At 50.9% G+C, this 14,941-nt stretch overlaps 1 protein-coding gene across 6 annotated transcripts in view; it reads left to right on the plus strand.

Moving 5' to 3' along the window:
• RHBDF1 (rhomboid 5 homolog 1) overlaps window positions 1-14,827 on the plus strand; it is a 38,097-nt gene extending 23,270 nt beyond the window's left edge. For all 6 annotated transcript variants that reach the window (XM_049791508.1, XM_049791510.1, XM_049791509.1 and 3 more), the window contains exons 4-18: window positions 1,282-1,495; window positions 3,270-3,476; window positions 4,186-4,308; window positions 4,471-4,631; window positions 6,832-7,083; window positions 7,701-7,812; window positions 8,721-8,795; window positions 9,389-9,550; window positions 9,658-9,758; window positions 10,508-10,571; window positions 11,035-11,129; window positions 12,111-12,186; window positions 12,706-12,806; window positions 13,073-13,226; window positions 14,070-14,827. In XM_049791508.1, the coding sequence (XP_049647465.1) occupies window positions 1,282-1,495; window positions 3,270-3,476; window positions 4,186-4,308; window positions 4,471-4,631; window positions 6,832-7,083; window positions 7,701-7,812; window positions 8,721-8,795; window positions 9,389-9,550; window positions 9,658-9,758; window positions 10,508-10,571; window positions 11,035-11,129; window positions 12,111-12,186; window positions 12,706-12,806; window positions 13,073-13,226; window positions 14,070-14,489 (2,317 nt within the window). In that variant the 3' untranslated portion in view covers window positions 14,490-14,827. The remainder of the gene's footprint in view (window positions 1-1,281; window positions 1,496-3,269; window positions 3,477-4,185; window positions 4,309-4,470; window positions 4,632-6,831; window positions 7,084-7,700; window positions 7,813-8,720; window positions 8,796-9,388; window positions 9,551-9,657; window positions 9,759-10,507; window positions 10,572-11,034; window positions 11,130-12,110; window positions 12,187-12,705; window positions 12,807-13,072; window positions 13,227-14,069) is intronic.
• The last annotated feature ends 114 nt before the right edge of the window (window positions 14,828-14,941 follow it).

Here is a 14,941-nt window from a genome sequence, read left to right on the forward strand (position 1 = left end):
ACTGAAAGGTCTGTTCTGGATCATTGGAAAACAGGGAAGGCTGAGGGCAGTGCATGGTGGTTTGCATCTGGAAGTTTTAGCTGGAAAGGCTGTGGGTTTCAAATTCACATCTTTTTACATGGTGGCAGGACACCTTCACCTGTTGGTTGATGTATTTTTGCTCGGTAGGGTGCAAAACACAAGACTAGTTTCCTGTCTCCACTGCACTGACGCAGTTCCCCTGTGTGACCTAATTCTAGATTTAACCCAGCCTTTACTTCAGTGTATGTTTTAATGCTCCCTTTGTGATGTGTGAGGTCTTGCTTCTCAGCAACTGGAAATCCTGCCCCTGAGCAGGGGTCTCGGCCAGGGTATTGGGTTTGGCTTGGAAGGACTTTCAGGTTTCGACACCTGGCCAGACAACTGTAGACTGACACAGCTTGTCATCTTCTGCGGAAGGATTAACCAGAGTGGGAAAGGCTTGGCAGGGCTGCAGTGATCTTTGTAGGTTTAGGGTACCAGCTGTCCTGCAGTATTTGAAATAGGTTTTTAGTCTGACTTACCCCGATCCCTGTCCACCTTCCTTGGGATTTTGCTTCTGATCCACTGCTCTTCTGTGACAGCAGCCACTTGGCAGCAAACCTACCTCATGGCTGCAACGTTGAGCTCCTACTTCTGCAACCAGCAGCTTAGAACTGTGTGTGTCTGCTTTAGCAGAGATGAGGACCACAGCAAACATTTGCCATTAATATTACCTTTGAGGAGGATAGAAATCCTGCAGCATGAGATGGAGAAGTTAGGGGTATCCTGGGAGTGTGGGGGCAGGCTGGGAGAGAACAGTGAATTCTGGTGGCTCCTGGGAGAAGCTACAGAACCATAAAACAGTACAATCCCACAATGGGGACCTAGAGCTGGCCTGAAGATGGTAAGTGTTTTCAATAGATGGTTTTTAAAGAAAAAACCAAATCTTTCACCGAGTTCTTTTCTGTATTTCTGTCCTATCTACTTTTCTTTGTTTTTAGAAAAACTCAGAACAAACTGTCCTTTACACACAGTGAAATCTCTGCTGTCATTTTTCTTCTGTCTGAGATAGAATGCTGTTGATGGTTGAACATTTCTGGCCAGCATCTGTCAGGTTGCTAAAACCAGCTGAGGACAGGCTGCAAGATGCTCATGGGGAAGAGTTCTGCCTGTCTTTGAATTGGGGTGGGCTGGCAGTGACCACCAGGGATTTTGTCTTTTCATGTGTGTAGTCCAGGCAAACATAATGCTTCTTTGCTCTTGTATGCTGGCATCTTTCAGAGGCACAGCAGATTGGTTTGGAGTGAGCAAAGACAGTGATGCTACTCAGAAATGGCAGAGAAAGAGCCTCCGCCACTGCAGCCTGCGCTATGGGAAGCTGAAACCTCAGGTCATCCGGGAAATGGACTTGCCCAGTCAGGACAATATTTCTCTAACAAGCACAGAGACTCCTCCTCCACTCTATGTTGGACCCTGCCAGCTGGGCATGCAAAAGGTGAGTAACCTGGGACAGAGTCAAGGGCATTGTGAGTTTCCTGCACAGTGTCTTTACCACTTTGGCAGCTGTGACCTATCTGCGAGCTTAGTTCTGCCTGAACGTGTCTGGGCTCTGTGCTCAGACACTTCTCAAGTCTCAAATACAGTTTGGCAGCCTCTCTCCTTCAGCAGCCTCTCTCTGGTCTTGTTGGCTGAGATCTCTCAGCTGTTTCGGTGATAGGTTCAGAGCTGTGTTTGTCATGTTGTGACTATGGTGGTGACTAGATACATGCAGTGTGTCCAAGAGCTCTCAGCTTGGGCTTTTTGCTGCCATTTTGCAAGAACAAAATTCTGTTTTACACAGAGTGGCCAGTATCCTGGACCCAAATATACAGTAACAGGCTTGGTATCACTCAGGATGCTTGCCTGGTGGATCCTTGTCCCAAGCAGAATGCAGACAGTTAGCACAGCTACTGGTTATGTTTTAGGACTTTGAAAAGTGTTTCTTGCATCAGCGGTACTACAGCTCTGCTCATGGGTCCTCAGAAATGGTTTTGAGTGCCTGCACAGGGCATCTGGTAGCCCCCTACTTGCAACCTTCAAGTGTGACCCCAGGGGACAAGACCCAGTCAAGCACATCCAGTTACCAGCACTTCAGAACTAACCCACAATATCCCAGCTCTTCCCTTTGCTCCATTCAGCTATAGTAATTGATATGGTTGATTACTGTGCATTAGTGAGCACCACTGCAACCTGCGCAAGTGGGGAAACAAAGTCCTTCCAAAGTAGGTTAGTCTGTGACCTGAAACCTGGCTGCATCACTGAAGCAGAGGAGAATATTTTGCATCTTTCAGTCAAGTTTCAGCTCTTGCTCTTTCCTGTTTTCTTACTAGCTGAAGTATCTTGCAGTTGGTCTTTGGTCACAGGAGACTCAGTAATATTGTTGGGCTCTATGTGGGCTACATGAAATCAGAACATGGTATCAGTAGGTGTGAGCCCATAAAGCTTCCTGTTGAGTGTGCAACTGTGGATTAAAAAAAGCTCGTAAAACATTAGGATAAAGCATAGAAGTCTTATGGAAACCACAGCTGTGATGATGTAAGGATGGAGGCAAGGTTTGTAGCTGAAGGCAATATTTTCATTAGGTTGATTCGTATGTTTGAAAGAAGTGAGAGCTTTGGCCTAAAGAGTCCCAAAGAAGGGCTTGCAGCTCCCGGAAGCTTGTCTGCTTTTTCCAGCTGTTATAACTTAATTAATGGAAGTGGATGTAAATACACAGTTAAGCTTCAACAGGATACTGTTAAGTCCTGGGCTGTCCAGTATCAGAGAGGAAACTAGCTGGAGAAAGAGAATGGCTGTTTTCAGGGATTTCTCAAACTCCTGTTCAGACAGCACATTCTCTGACTGTAGAGCTCACTGGCACAGGAAATGAATGAAACCAAGAGTTTAGGAAGGGCTGAAGGAGCTTTGGAGCCTGCTGTGAACATCAGGAACATTCTGGGTGAAAATAGTCAATACCAACAAAACAAAAAGAAGAAAAAGAAAAAAAAAGGGGGGGGGGGGAGAGAGGTTTGAGGCCTTAGGTTTGAGGCTTACAACTAGGGCTTAGCTTGCAACAGGTTATTCCTTATCTCCCTATTGTAGAATTGCTTGTTGGTCCATCCTGCCTGGTTCTTGGACAATCCCAGGACCCAGACCACTGTCATGGTCTCAAGATGTTTGCCTAGAGGGAGGAGGGCTTGGTACGGAAGGGTTTTGGGGTGAATGGACTGATGGGCTGCTTCTTTTGGCAGATCATAGACCCCTTGGCCCGTGGCCGAGCTTTCCGTATGGCTGACGACAATGATGGCTGCAGCATCCCACACACACCTATCACACCAGGCGCCACATCACTCTGCTCCTTCACCAGCTCACGCTCAGGGTTCAATCGCCTCCCACGACGGCGGAAACGGGAGTCTGTTGCCAAAATGAGTTTCCGAGCAGCTGCAGCTTTGGTGAAGGTACTGTCTGTGGGAGGGCAGGGACTAGTCTGGCAGCAGGATGGGGCTCTGCCCTGAGAGAAGGGTGAGAGGGAAGTAGCTGCTGAGCAGAGAGGATGGGGAGAACAGTCGTGGAGGGGAAGAAACCAAGCCATCTCCTGTTCCATTTCAGCCATGTGTCTAGGAGGCAGGATTTGCAAGAAATGGGGGATGATGGCTAGGTTTTGGTACAATTCTTGGCTCCCTTTTATTGGCCTAGGGGCTTTGGTTCCCACAGCCAGCAGCATCAGAGGGTTCCAGCAGGTCCAGTGCAGCCTGCCTGGACCTCTGGGTGCAGACCAGGTGCAGATGGAGCAGAAGTACCCGAGGCTCTTACTATGCAGGTCTCTTCATCCTGCCGTGTGTCTGCTTTCCTGGGCCCAGTGACCTTTCTGCTGTGTCCAGAACCACCCATCACTGCAGTTTGGTCAGAGGCATTGTACAATATGTGGTAGAGGAGAATGTTGCAAGCCTCACCCACATGAGAGATGGGCACTGTGGATTGAGAAGTGGGCTGACACCTGTGAGTCTCACCAGGAAGGTGTCACACCTCAGCAGGTCTGCTGTGCTCCACACAGAAGCATGAATCAGCTCAGCACTTGGGCTCCCTGTGCGCTGGCTGGGGTGGCCCTGCATGTGCGTGGGGTTCAGGTTACTGGCAGCAACTCGATGCCACTTTCTCTGGCTACAGGGGCGTTCTGTGAAGGACAGCACCCTGAGGAGAGCGCAGCGGCGCAGCTTCACCCCAGCAAGTTTCCTGGAGGAGGACACGGTGGATTTTCCAGATGAGCTTGACACTTCTTTCTTTGCTCGGGTGAGGGGCAGGGCTCTGGCGTGGTACTGGCCCCAGAGGCAGTGCAAGACTCTAGGTCTAGCAGGACTGTGTGTTGCAGAGAGAAGCACTGCTTTCTGCCGGGGCTGGTGTCTCAAATGTGATGTTGGCTTCTTCTGATGGAATTTCTGTTTCTCTGCCCAGGAAGGAGTCCTTCATGAGGAGCTCTCTACTTATCCAGATGAAGTGTTCGAGTCGCCATCAGAAGCTGCAATCAAAGATGCTGAGGTGAAACCTTTGGATCAGACAGATCTCACAGGTGGTGCCTTGGACAAAAATGAGCTTGAAAGAAGCCACTTGCTACTGTGAGTATCTTCCTGGAAGCTGCCAAAGCGTAACATGGGGTGGCCAACCCATTCAGAGTGGGACTTCCTGCATGGAGGAAGCCAGGATCTGAGTGCTGTGGGTGCTTGGTGCAGAGCTCAAAGAGCAGTGCAGTGATGGGTTTTCTTTAAACCCAGCTTAAGACCTCCTGTCTCAGCTACCCATGCGTGTGAAAGGTGACCCTGAGGCCACCTCTGCAGTCTCTCCAGCAACTTCCAGCCTCACGTGATGTGTTTTGGAGACTGTATCATGCCCTGAGGAAACAAAAGACACTTTAAATCAGCTGTGAGGATGCTGGAGGCCCAGCTTTTGGCTATGGAGAACCTAGCAAAGACGAGAAGGCTGTTGCCATTGCCACAGTCACCAGGAACTGTTGTCTTGCTCCAGGGAGCAGCGTGAAGCCTTGCTGAGTATCGAGCTGGGCTACATTCCTCGCTTGAAAGGAGAAAAAGGTGTGGCACTGATGCTGAGAGCCCTACAAATATGTGGGTGGTACTGTACTGTATATCTAGATTTTTTCCACCTGAGTAACTGGTACTGAGTAATTGCTCTGTGTCGTTTCCGAGTCAGCTCTAGCTTAGCTGCCAGCTCACCCCAGCAGAGAGCTTTGCTGGGTGTGAACATGGAACAGACAGGGAGGTCCTTGTTGTGGTTCTGCTGCTCACAGCCCATCTTGCTGTGTTGGCGCTTTCCCTTCAAGTGTTTCCAAGAACTTAACATAAGTGGAAGTGGAAAATGGTGGGAGTTTGTTGTCACTCCTGAGATGGTCTCAGTCGTTTTGACTCCATTTGGATCTCCTTAAATAGTTTTATTTATTGAGGAAAATACATTTCTTTCACACTTCAGAGAACTGTTATCAGAATCATAGTTGGGTGTCCTTTTAGGTGGCCAGGTATTTATTTTGGCATAGGCTGATAGCCCAGCACCGGAAATATTGGGAAACAGCACATCCATAACACACAAACCACTTGAACTTTTGGGGCAAGGGCAGGCTGCAATGGAATCTGTGCTTTCTGTTGAAGGACTTCCCAAGTGGAAGTTGGGACTTTTCAGCTTTATAAAAATGCATCTTCTGCAAGGTGCAATATTGAAAATAGCTGAAGTTTCACAGCAGTGGTTTTGGCTAAAGAGGTTCAGATTCTCCCTCATCCTGTTGCTTGTCCATACTTCAGAGCTGTTATGATCTCTCCAAGATGCTCTGGTGACCTCTGACAGAAAAAAGTTTGTCAGCTGGTTTCTCTTCTGACATTGTTTTTGTGCAGAGGGGGTCATTTAGGAAGCCAGAGGAGGTAAACTAGACTAGAATGCATGTCAGGGACATGCCTACTACAGTGCTAGGCAGTGAACAAGGGTGAAATGGTAGGTAGGTTTTTTTGGTCAGGGTCTGAATGCTGCAGACTTGACCTCTAGACTGCTGTTGAAGAGCAAAGAAATACAAAAACATCTGAATATGATGGAGACTTACAAAGCAGGTGCTATTCACCAGCAGCTTGTGCAACGTTCATAGCATGCTCTATTTTGGTAGAAAAGCCTTCCTTTAGGCAGTGATGCTTGGGATTTTTATTGTGTTTTTGAAGCCTGGTTTTGTTATTCTCCTGAAAAATGCATGCATCAGTGCAAATAAAGGGAGGAATGGAAGACAGATTGTGAGAGGTAACTGGCACAGCTTGCAGCATGTGACAGTGTTACTTTCTTGGTCTGGAAAGCTGCTTGGATCCCTGTTCTTCTCCTGTCAGATTTGGTGGGCATGGGGGTTTGACTTGCCAGTCCGATCACAGTAAAGTGCTTTAAAAGGTGGGGATTTCCACTGCTGGGCTAAACTACACTTCCATTTCATAGCAGAATAAGAGGAATGAAGTAGAAGAGGAAGTAGATGTGCCTGAGGCTGCAGATGTGCCTGGCTGCAGCCTCCCCATTTTAGCCTGTTGCTGAAATACTTCTTCAAAGCCTTGAGAGCTCCTTGTCAGTAGGGCTTAGTTTGGCACAGCTGTCTTGTGCCACCTTCTGTGTGTAGTCCTGCGATTTCATCAACTGGCACTGTGTAACCCTTTGAAATACAGCTTCCACTTCAGGGCACCTTGTCTGCCATCAGCTATCCATCACCAAAGACCAGGGAAGGGCTGGTCCCCATTGCTGTGCCATGCAGAAGGAAACCATTTGCTGTCCTGCTTTTTATTTCAGCCCACTGGAGCGAGGCTGGAGGAAGCAAAAGGATGGGGCCCTGGCACAGCCCAAGGTCCGCTTGCGGCAGGAGGTGGTGAGTGTCAGCCCACAGAAGCGTGGCCAGCGTATCGCCGTCCCTGTCAGGAAGCTCTTTGCCAAGGAGAAGAGGCCTTATGGCCTGGGTATGGTGGGGAAGCTGACAAACCGTACTTACCGCAAGCGCATTGACAGCTATGTCAAGCGGCAGATTGAGGACATGGATGATCACAGGTGAGATCTGTAGTCATAGAAAACTAGTGAGTGAGTGATTGCTGTTGCCTCTTGGTAACTCAGGTCACTGCCTCAGGGTGGTTGGGTGAAACCTGCTGCTAAGACCCCCCCAGTCTGTGTCCCTGAAGTACAGTGCAAACTGTAGCAGACAGCAGCATGTTAGCATCACCGTGCACTGGGAGCTCATCCTGCTCCTCACGTTGCTTTGGGTGTCTCTATCTTTGCTACCTGGAGGGACTGCAGCTCTCTGCTCCATCACCATTGTCCTGTGACAAACAGGAAGGCTCAGGTATTCCTGCCTCTGATCATTCCCCTAAAGTAATTATTTCAGACACACAGCACACTTTGGCATCAGGCTTAAGTGTTCTCATGGATGTTTTCCTGGGAAAGGCTGGCTTGCCCAGTGTAATGGGGGAGTCAGAGTAAGCAGGGTCTGTCTGCCAGCAAGACCTTAGTCATTGCCTCCAGTCTTGTGCATCCCTAGGTGATCCTGGCCTGGTACCCCAGATTCTGCCAAGGTCCCTGGGGAAAAACAGCAGCTTTTCTCCTGTGTTCTGTGAGTTGGTGTAATATGCCTGGGTTTCTGTCTCTGATATTTTCCCTTTCCCTCCATCCAGGCCTTTCTTCACTTACTGGGTCACCTTTGTGCATTCTCTCATCACCATCCTTGCTGTGTGCATCTATGGCATCGCCCCTGTGGGGTTCTCACAACATGAAACTGTTGATTCAGTAAGTAAATCCCCCCTGACTTGCCTGGAGTGTGATTGTGTCTCAGCCTTCAGCTGCTGGCTCTTGTGTTACAGTCTTCAGTATATTGGCTACTTGCCTGAGGGCCTTGACAGCTGGATGCTGGGTGTCCTGCCTTGGGGGACTCATGCAGCATCTCTGTGAGCCCCCATGCTGTTCTCTCTCCTGCAGCCACATTGCTCTTGACATCAAATTATATCTGGCACAAAGCACGATGGGCTCTTTGCAGGCTTTCGTTGTGTCTGTGCTGGGAGCCCTTTCAAACCACTTGTTCCCCTTCTGGTGGAGACCAGAAGGATGTTCACGGCAGGGAAATATTTCAAACCTGAGTTAAGTTTTCACAACAGTTGCAGGATTTTGCTTCTGCCAGGAGCAAAACTGACCCGTCTGACTTTGAGAGCTGATCTTGAAGCTGTTTGTAGCCTTTCCACATGTTAAAAGGTCTCTGGCGTACATACCTCTACAGCCATATCCCCGCTACAAGCAGGGGATGCCCTGGGGAGCTTCTCACCTATGTGTCCGACAGCTTTCAGAGCGCTGTCACCAGCACCTGGGCCTTCGCTGTCAGCAGGTGCTGCTTATGTTTCTGAGTGCAGGAAGCTTTTTGCAGGCTCTCAAGCAACTTCCAGGTCTCCAGGCCCTGGGATTTCTTGAAAGTTGAAATAGCCAGAGATAGTTATTTTAAATGAAATCTTAAGATGAAGGTGCCCATGCCTTGATGGGGGTTTACCTGTGACCCTGCAAAAGACCAGTTTGAGAGAACTGTGTGCCCAGCCATTGGCTGTGGGGATTTCTGTTCAACCTGGGTGCTGTTTTCACCAGCCCCTGCTGCTCTCCCTGTTGACCCTGTGGGCAAGAGCTCATGGGGCTCTTGCTTTGTCTCCTTGCAGGTCTTGCGAAACAGAGGGGTTTATGAAAACGTCAAATATGTTCAGCAGGAAAACTTCTGGATCGGCCCCAGCTCAGTGAGTGCCATTGGCTGGGACTGTTGGTGGGCTGATGGGTGACTGTGTGCTGCAGCCATGCCACTCCAGGGACCAGAGCCCTCTGCTGCTTGGAGCTTGGTGCTAGCAGCTGCCTTTGGTTGGACTTCCCATGGGGTCCTTCCATCAGTGGCAGGGTGCAGCAGTGCTCCTGGCCCCAGCCACCCTGCAGAATGGGCTACCTGGAGGCTGGGATGGACCTTGGCACTCCTACTTTGCACCCTGTTGCTACAAAGACAAGCATGGGGCTAGAGAAAATGCAGGAGTTGTATGGTGTATGCCAGCTTTCCTGATGCCACTTCCCCATGAAAGGCTGTTGAGTCCCAGAGATTCCTTTCCCGGCCACAGCACTGGCCTTTCTGGGGCCATGGGCAAGGAAACCCCTGAACTTTTGTTCTGGGCTTGCCTTCTTCAAAGGAAATATTGAGAGTGTGCCTGATGTGTTCATCATACAGGACTTGTCCCTCGTCCCTTGTGTCCTGATAGGGGTACTCCTTGCAGTTCTCCCAGCCTGCTCTGCCCCAGGCAATCATTGCCTGCCTCTTGGCTGAGCTGAGTGTTTCCATCTCTGCCAGGAGGCCCTGATCCACCTAGGGGCCAAGTTCTCACCGTGCATGAGGCAGGACCAGCAAGTGCACAGCTTCATCAGCGCCAAGCGGGAGAAAGAGAAACACTCAGCTTGCTGTGTGCGGAATGACAAGTCGGGCTGCGTGCAGACCTCGGAGGAGGAGTGCTCTGTGAGTGTGGTGGCCCCTTTTGTGCTGTCCATGCAGGCTCAGGGCCACTTCTGTTGACGCTTCTCCCACCCTGGGCTTCATGGTGACACCTCTCCTCTCTCCTGCAGTCCACGCTGGCCGTGTGGGTGAAGTGGCCCCATCATCCCAGCACACCAATGCTGGCAGGAAGCAAGAGGCAATTTGGGTCTGTTTGTCATCAGGATCCCAGGTAGGTCCTGCCTAGCCCAGCTGCCATCTTGCAGGGGACAGGTTGCTGTGACAATAGAGTCAGAGAGACATGGAGTCCCAGGCCAGTTGATTGCTGGATGGCACAGCAGCTGCTCTGGAGACCAAGGGACATGAGGGCAGTGGTGTCCCTACCTGCCCTGATGGCTGTAGGGGAGGCTGTCAGAGTGTGATCATGTTTCCGCTCGCCCTTAGTCTCCACTGTTGTTGGCTGCCCAACTACCTGCACAGCGGTCTGTTGTGAGCTCTGGGTGCCTTCCTCATCCCTCTCCCCTCCTCACCTGCTCCTCGCACAGGCTCCCTTCTTGGGGTACAGCAGTCATGTTCCCAGCATACCTCTGCCCCAGAGTCCTGCCAGCTGCTGGGTGCCATGGCACACCTTTTGCCCTTGGTCACCATGGGCTGACGTAGAGCTGAGACCAGCTGAATGCCCACCTTTGGGTTTGTGTCCACCTGGAAAGGAGCCAGTGAGTTGCTGGGCAGCTGTGTGCTCTTGGACAGCTGCCTTTGTGCTGAAGCCGTGATCTCTGCTCGCTGGAAGGAGGCTGCGGCTTTGATCAGTGCAACCTTGGCTGATCTGAGGTAGCATGTCACCAGCCCCTCACCAGGGACAGAGGGGAGCTTTGGGAACACAGCCTGGGGGTAGGGACAGTGTGGTGGCTCCCTGGGGGATGTTGCCTGGTGCTGGCGAAAGTTATTTCTCAGGCTGATCTCTGCTTTCTGTTGCTGCAGGGTGTGTGAGCAGCCAGCCTCGATGGAGCCACATGAGTGGCCAGATGACATCACCAAATGGCCGGTGAGCATGCCAGTGGCACAGAACCTGTAAGGGCAGCTGGAATATGGTATTTGCATCCCACAGTGCAGAGCCACAGCTGTGTTGGTGGAAGGGCTGGCTATCTGGTGCAGCCTCCTGCTTGTCGTCACAAGCACCAGATCAGGGCAGCCATGGCTTTGTCTAGCCAAGGCTCAAAGCCCTCCAACAACAAAAGTTCCCCTGTGCTAACTAAAGCCCTGGGCCCTGCCAGGGTAACAGAGTGATGGAGACCGACTTAGCCTCAGGGGTGTTTTCATCCCTCCGTAGAGAGGTGTTGACTGAGCCTCAGGCAGGTGGAGTGTCAGGCACTATCCTGCTGTGAGAGGGAGGCCTTGGGAGGCCTGTGTCTGTGGGGTTGGCTTCTTCCCAAGGGGCTGTTTTGACTTTACCCAGGCAGCAAAGCAAGCCATGGCTGTCTTGACTGCAGCCTGTTGTTGTTTTCCAGATCTGCACAAAAAATAGTGCTGGGAATTACACCAACCACCTTCACATGGACTGCGTGATTACAGGCCGGCCCTGCTGCATTGGGACCAAAGGAAGGTAATGAGTTTTACCTGTATGGAGAGGGGCTGTGTGTTGGGGTGAGACACAGAGGGCCCTTTTCAGGTTGTAGACGCAGCTGTTTGTCCTCCTTGTCCTTCCCACACACAGACCAGAGCCCTGCTGGGAAGGGGAGTTGGACTGGGAGCTATGACAGGTCTCCTAGGTGGAGCAGGACTCTGGGATGAGGAGGAGATAACAGCCAGCCTGAGTCTTCTGTGCAGCAGGGTATCTTGCTCAACTGGTCCTGCAGATTGAAGGGACTAGGATACCAAGCGATTAAATACTTCTGCTGGGGAGTTCTGCACTTTTCCTTGGGAATGGCCAGCTTGGTCCTGATAGGCCGCATTGGCCACAGCCTGGAGTCCCTGAGCACGCAAGGAGTTGTCAGGAAATGACCTGCTCTGGGTTTGCCAAGGAGGAAGATGCTGTTCTTCCTCACGTTGCTCCTCAGCTTGAGTAGTTACCCAGTGCTTGGGCCTGGCTTTCCCTGCTAGGGAAAAAAAAATTCGATGTTGTCCCAAGGTGTTTCTCTGTCCCTGAAAGTCATGACCAGGATGCTCTTAGCCTAGCCCCCCCTTTCCACTCTGTCAGCTACAGAGGCACAAGACTCCCCTGGCCCCAGAGACACAGCTTCCGCAAGCTCTGGTGGTACTTTCTCAGCTGTAAATAGCTCAGCTTTAGCACTTGTGTTGGAGCCTCTGCATACAAGGTGTTAGTCTGTGGAGGTGACTCAGGCTTGCCTGTGGGAGAGAAGCAAGAGGGGTGTATGGAGAGTGGCACTGGGCTCAAATGGGAATGTATTAGTGCATCTGTTGCAGAGACACTACAGCATGTCAGGGGCAGCTGAAGGCATCAGGTCTCATAGGCAGACCTGGGATGAGACAAGGGGGAGTGGGTGGCCTGGGCAGGCACAGGATGGTCTGTTGTGCCTTCTGTGTGTAATTTGTTCCTCGCTTTGATTACTTGTGCCTCCTCCAGGTGTGAAATAACCTCCCGGGAATATTGTGAATTTATGCGGGGCTATTTCCACGAGGAGGCAACACTCTGCTCTCAGGTAAGTGCACACTTGGGGGTTTGTATGGCTGCCCCTCTGCCTCCTGTTCCCCTTAGCAGCTTGGCAAGATCTGGGGGTACCTGTGCTGCAGTGTAGGTGGGAGTCATGTGTCTTGTCTCACCCTGAGCCCAAGGGAAGTTGCTGATCCAGACTGTAGTGGCAGAGCTGGCTCCATCTGCCCCTCTTTAAGACCAGTTTAGGACTTGGGCTGGCAGCTGCAAAAGCCTAGCACAGGACCACTGTAGAAGCAGCGGGAGAATGCAACCTTCCTGCTCTGTTGGCGAGCAAATGCTGATGTCTCAGTTGTGTGTGTGGTGCGTTGGGGTGAAGAATGAGGGCATAAAGCTGCTGCAGGGAATGGGCAGGGTCACGTGGCGTTGGAGACAAGGGTTGGGACTTGACACAGCAGAGAAGAGGGAGGAGAGCCCCTCTTTCAAAGCCAACTGCAGTCTCTGCCCTGGCCTCGGTGTAAAGGGCCATGCTGGCTGGCGCACCTCACAACCCCAGCTTCTGCCCTAGGTGCACTGCATGGATGACGTCTGTGGACTCCTCCCTTTCCTAAATCCAGAAGTCCCTGACCAGTTCTACCGCCTCTGGCTCTCACTTTTCCTCCATGCTGGGTAAGCATGGGTGTAAAACTTCCACTATATGGGTGGGGGAACCCTGAAACCTGGGACTGCTGTAAGGCTTGTTCTGGCAGTCCCTTCCCTGGGGGACACTGGGGTGCTGAGCTGAGGTTTACCATGCTGCATTTTCTGGGAGGGATATTAGAGGCATGGGCAAGGCCAGACCAGGAGCTCTTAGCAAGGCTCGGCAAAGAACACCAACCAGCACAGGGGTGACTTCAGTGGCTGCTGCTTCAGCTCCTGTACTCTGAACTTGGCAGGATCCTGCACTGTCTGGTTTCAGTCTGTTTCCAAATGACGATCCTGCGGGACCTAGAGAAGCTGGCAGGATGGCATCGCATCTCTATCATCTACCTGCTCAGTGGCATCACTGGGAACCTTGCCAGTGCAATATTTCTACCCTACAGAGCAGAGGTGGGTCTCCTGAAGACTAGGGTCCTGGTAACTTGCCCTGAACACAAGCCTTGTCTACATGCCTATGCCTCTCTGGCAGAGGCAGACACCAGAGCTGGGCTCACCTCTGCAGCATGTGCCTTGTGCAGATTTGTAGCTAGAAGATGGCACCACACCATCATCTAGCTGGTGAGCAATAACATGGCCCAGAGTACCCTGGGCTTTCCAAGTGACCGGCCTGGTCTGGCTGCAGTACAAAGGCTGCCTCTCATAATGAATGCAGTATTTGTCCAACCACAGGGTAAGAGAGGCCCGTGGCAGACTGGGAAGTGAGAGTTGTAGCTGGTGCTAGAGCCCCTCTGCAAGTGAGTGGCAAGCGGGAGAGGGGCAAGGAGCAGAGCTCACCTTTCCCACAAACTGTTCAGGACTGTCCCTGTCCACGTGCCACAGCTGGAGAGGTCTGATGTGACTATCGGGCTTCACTTTAGAAGACTGTGTGGCAGGACCTGGAGGACTATCATCTGGGTCCTTAAATAAGGAAAAGTGCATGGTGGGTGGGGAGAGCCAGGAGATTGCCTTCAGGGGCTTCTCCTCTCCAGTGAGTTAAACCAGATCTGCCCTTCTTAAATATAAAGCCTGTTCTGGTGATTGCTGGCCTCACACCTACCTTGATCCTAAATCAAACCAGGCCCCTTTACTCCTTGAACCCCATTATAAGGATGAAGTTGCAGGCTGTGGCATCTCTTCCCCAAGAAACACTGACCAAGGCGTGGAGTAACAATGAACTGTAATGCCTGGAGCTGGCTGCAGAAGCCAGGCTGATGGCATGTGTCTGATGTTATCTGTAATGCTCTTCTTCTGCAGGTTGGCCCTGCAGGATCCCAGTTTGGGATTCTGGCCTGTCTCTTTGTGGAGCTCTTCCAGAGTTGGCAAATCCTGGCACGCCCATGGAGGGCTTTCTTCAAGCTGCTGGCTGTGGTGCTCTTTCTTTTTGCCTTTGGCCTCCTGCCTTGGATTGATAATTTTGCTCACATTTCAGGATTTATCAGTGGTTTCTTCCTCTCCTTTGCCTTCCTGCCCTACATTAGTTTTGGGAAGTTTGATTTATATAGGAAGCGATGCCAAATTATAGTTTTCCAGCTCATCTTCATTGCACTCTTCTCAGGACTTGTGATTCTGTTCTATTTCTACCCCATCAAGTGTGAGTGGTGCGAGTTCCTTACTTGTATACCATTCACAGACAAATTCTGCGAGAAATACGACCTGGATGCACAGCTCCACTGAAAGGCAAAGACTGGCTTCTCGAGCAGGCACTGGAGATGGATTGTCTTTGCGTTTGCTGTGCCAGTTCCATGCGGACAAAGCCTCTAATCCAATGACACTTCTAACCCTGCCCGTGGTTAATTTAAACTGTCTCCTTAGCACTTGGCAGGCATGTTTTGCCTTATCTCAGAAGACTCTGAAAACAGAACGTTTGTGCCTTGTTCAATTGTATTGAACCTTTTCTGCTGCCATTATTTTTATTACACTAGTTTCAATACTACATTTTTAACCAGAGTTGTTTACTACTGCTAAGGTGGTGATTAAATGGTAAGGTAGCGTTTTAGCTACTGTTAATTGTTCTGCACAGTCTGTGGCTACATTTGTTACTTTATCTCACCTATGCTGTTTCACGTACCAGTAGAATCAATCCTTTTCTAACACCCAAAACAGCCAGACACAGATTTGCAGCTGGA

The sequence above is a fragment of the Accipiter gentilis genome, chromosome 33, assembly GCF_929443795.1.
Source record: "Accipiter gentilis chromosome 33, bAccGen1.1, whole genome shotgun sequence".
Taxonomy (NCBI): Eukaryota; Metazoa; Chordata; class Aves; order Accipitriformes; family Accipitridae; genus Astur; species Astur gentilis.